This window comes from Drosophila subobscura, chromosome J (genome assembly GCF_008121235.1).
Source record: "Drosophila subobscura isolate 14011-0131.10 chromosome J, UCBerk_Dsub_1.0, whole genome shotgun sequence".
Lineage (NCBI taxonomy): Eukaryota > Metazoa > Arthropoda > Insecta > Diptera > Drosophilidae > Drosophila > Drosophila subobscura.
Genome location: NC_048532.1, coordinates 8725674 through 8728117, shown reverse-complemented (window position 1 = coordinate 8728117; position 2444 = coordinate 8725674). Strand labels below are relative to the sequence as shown.

At 40.8% G+C, this 2444-nt stretch overlaps 1 protein-coding gene across 2 annotated transcripts; it reads left to right on the top strand.

Moving 5' to 3' along the window:
- On the top strand, positions 1-1322 carry LOC117893589 (prisilkin-39). Of its 2 annotated transcripts, XM_034800263.1 has the most exons (4): positions 1-144; positions 212-302; positions 390-692; positions 1296-1322. In XM_034800263.1, the coding sequence occupies exons 1-4, from the start codon at positions 121-123 to the stop codon at positions 1316-1318; spliced, it is 441 nt and encodes a 146-aa protein (XP_034656154.1). In that variant the 5' UTR covers positions 1-120; the 3' UTR covers positions 1319-1322. The 2 variants fall into 2 exon arrangements, with proteins under 2 accessions (XP_034656154.1, XP_034656153.1); XM_034800262.1 differs by lacking the exon at positions 1296-1322 and having other exon boundaries at positions 390-1030.
- The last annotated feature ends 1122 nt before the right edge of the window (positions 1323-2444 follow it).

Here is a 2444-nt window from a genome sequence, read left to right as displayed (position 1 = left end):
CAGTCGCTGTGAATAGACGTTGTCTTGGCTACCACTTGGCCAGCTCTCCGAATCCAAAGAAGTTCCTTTTTTCCCTCACTACACACACACACACACACAGAGAAAAGCCCTGAAATAAATATGTTCAAGCTATTTATGCTAATGGTGAGTGTTTGGTGGTCCAATTTGTTTGTTAATTTCCATAAACAAAAAGAGCTGTGCTCTCCGGCAGCTAGTGATGGTGGGCGGTGCCTGGAGCGCACAGGTGGCCACAGCCAGGACAACAGGAGCTGATTTGGCCACGGCAGAAACCTCAGCAAAGTGTGAGTGTTAGATCAGCGAAAACGTGCCTCGAGAGGACTACATACCAACATTTATTTATTCCCTAAACACACCTTTCTTTTCTTTAGTTTTGAACCTTTTTGGTGGCGGCAGCAATAGTGGATATCCCAACTATGGCTACAATTATCAGCGACCACCGACATATCCTGGCTATGGCTATACCGGCAGCAATGGGTATTATGGCAATTCAGGCAGCTATTATCCAACGTCTGGCAGTTATTATCCCAGCACGGGAGGCAGCTATTATCCCACCACCGGAGGCAGTTATTATCCAACGACTGGCGGCTATCCGAATACGGCAGGCAGCTATTATCCCACAACAAATATCCTGGGCTCACAGGGAGGCTATGCCGGCTATGGCGGCTATGGAGGTAATGGCGGTTTAAGGCAATATTCAGGCTATTGGCAGCGCGACTATCAGGGCCAAAGGAATCGTGGCTATGGCTACTATGAGAACACAGATCGCTTGGGTCTGCCAGAACATCGCCAGCAGTCGCCAGCAGATCGTTCTTATGGCTACTCTGGCTATGGTTCCAACTCTGGTTATGGTTCCAACTCTGGTTATGGTTCCAACTATGGTTCCTCTACCTCGTATCGCGGCTATGACTAAGTATCTTTCTGTGATCTCCCATTTGTTGCTTTGTTATTGCCTTTTGTTATACATTTTAATCATCTTTTTTCCTCTCTTTCCTCTCTCATTTCATTCTATAACAATAAAACAGATTTTGCTACTAATTTAATACTTGCTTATAACTCATTTTGTTGCTTGTCGTGAAACATTCAAATTACCAACGGATATGCCCAATTGCACATCCAAAATGTGTCCATTTGTCATTCATTCAATCATTCACTTATGCATTCATTTGTTGGCTGTATCTCTCAGATACAGTTTGCCGCCTTAAAGTATCTTATGGTTTTTATATGTGCCACTCTTTTTAATGCCTTAAACCCCCTCTACTATTATTATTTTGCAGGCTACAGACAGACTTATGGCTAAAAGCCAAAACCTCTTCAGTTGTCACGCTTCAGCACGCCCACAAATGCCCACACAAAAAGAAGATCGTTAAACTTTTATAAACAATTTATTGGGCCAACGTCTTGTGCGGAAAGATAGAATGAATGAACAACTTAAACACCAGAAACCTTTGAAATTTTTCAACCCAAATCTTCGTCAAGTTTTTACTGGAGACATCAGCTTTTGCTTCTTGTGCCTTTTTTGTTTGTATTTTAAGTAAAGTCATGTTTATGTTATCCCATCCCCCCACATCCAGCCACCTCTCGTAAATGCAGTCAAGCTGAAGTTTTCCTGGATATTTCACCCTGCGGAAAATGCATTCGGGTCGAGCGAGCATGTGGGGCTGCAATTTGTGATAAGCTAATAGATTTCTCTTGTTTAATAAAGCAATATTTTTGCAAGGAATTTCCAAGTGTGTGTGTGGGTGTGACTGGGTGGGTAGGGTTTCATGTAAAAATTAATTTAGCACAAACCAGGCCCGGAGGCCACGAAAGCGGGGGGAAAAAGGAAAAGGAAGTCCACAGGAAGCTAAAAATAATATTTTCAAAGAATTTTGGCAGAAAAAAAGGGCTCACATATAACCCTCTTTACTGTAAATATGCGTAAATGATGCATATTTCCGTGAATTCCCAAAGTTTTTCGACACATGTGCTTTAAATGCTCATGGAAACTAATCCACAATGGCAAAACTAAATGGTTGTGGCATGTTCCTCTTCCCAAATAAATTGTTGTGGAAAATTTAACATTCATTTAAACTTAACTCAGAGATAAACATTCTGGACAGAAAAACGTTTCGCCAAAAGGAAAAAATCGACAGAAAACAAGGAGAAACTTTGACCAAAATGTGCAGGAACAAAAACTCACCAACTTCTGTTATATTTTTTGCAAATAACAAAATCTAGACACTAAAAAAAATTCCACAGCAATTAAAATTTAGTTCTCTTTTTTTGTTGGGTATTTTTCCCTTCAAGCAAAAAACAGAGGAACATATGACAACACTTGGAAAAGAATTCTACATTCATTTTCCATTCCATTCATGTTGTATTTTATTTTCGTGTTTGTTCCATTCGAATGCGCAACTTCCTTCCGTGCAGCCATAAAAAACGAA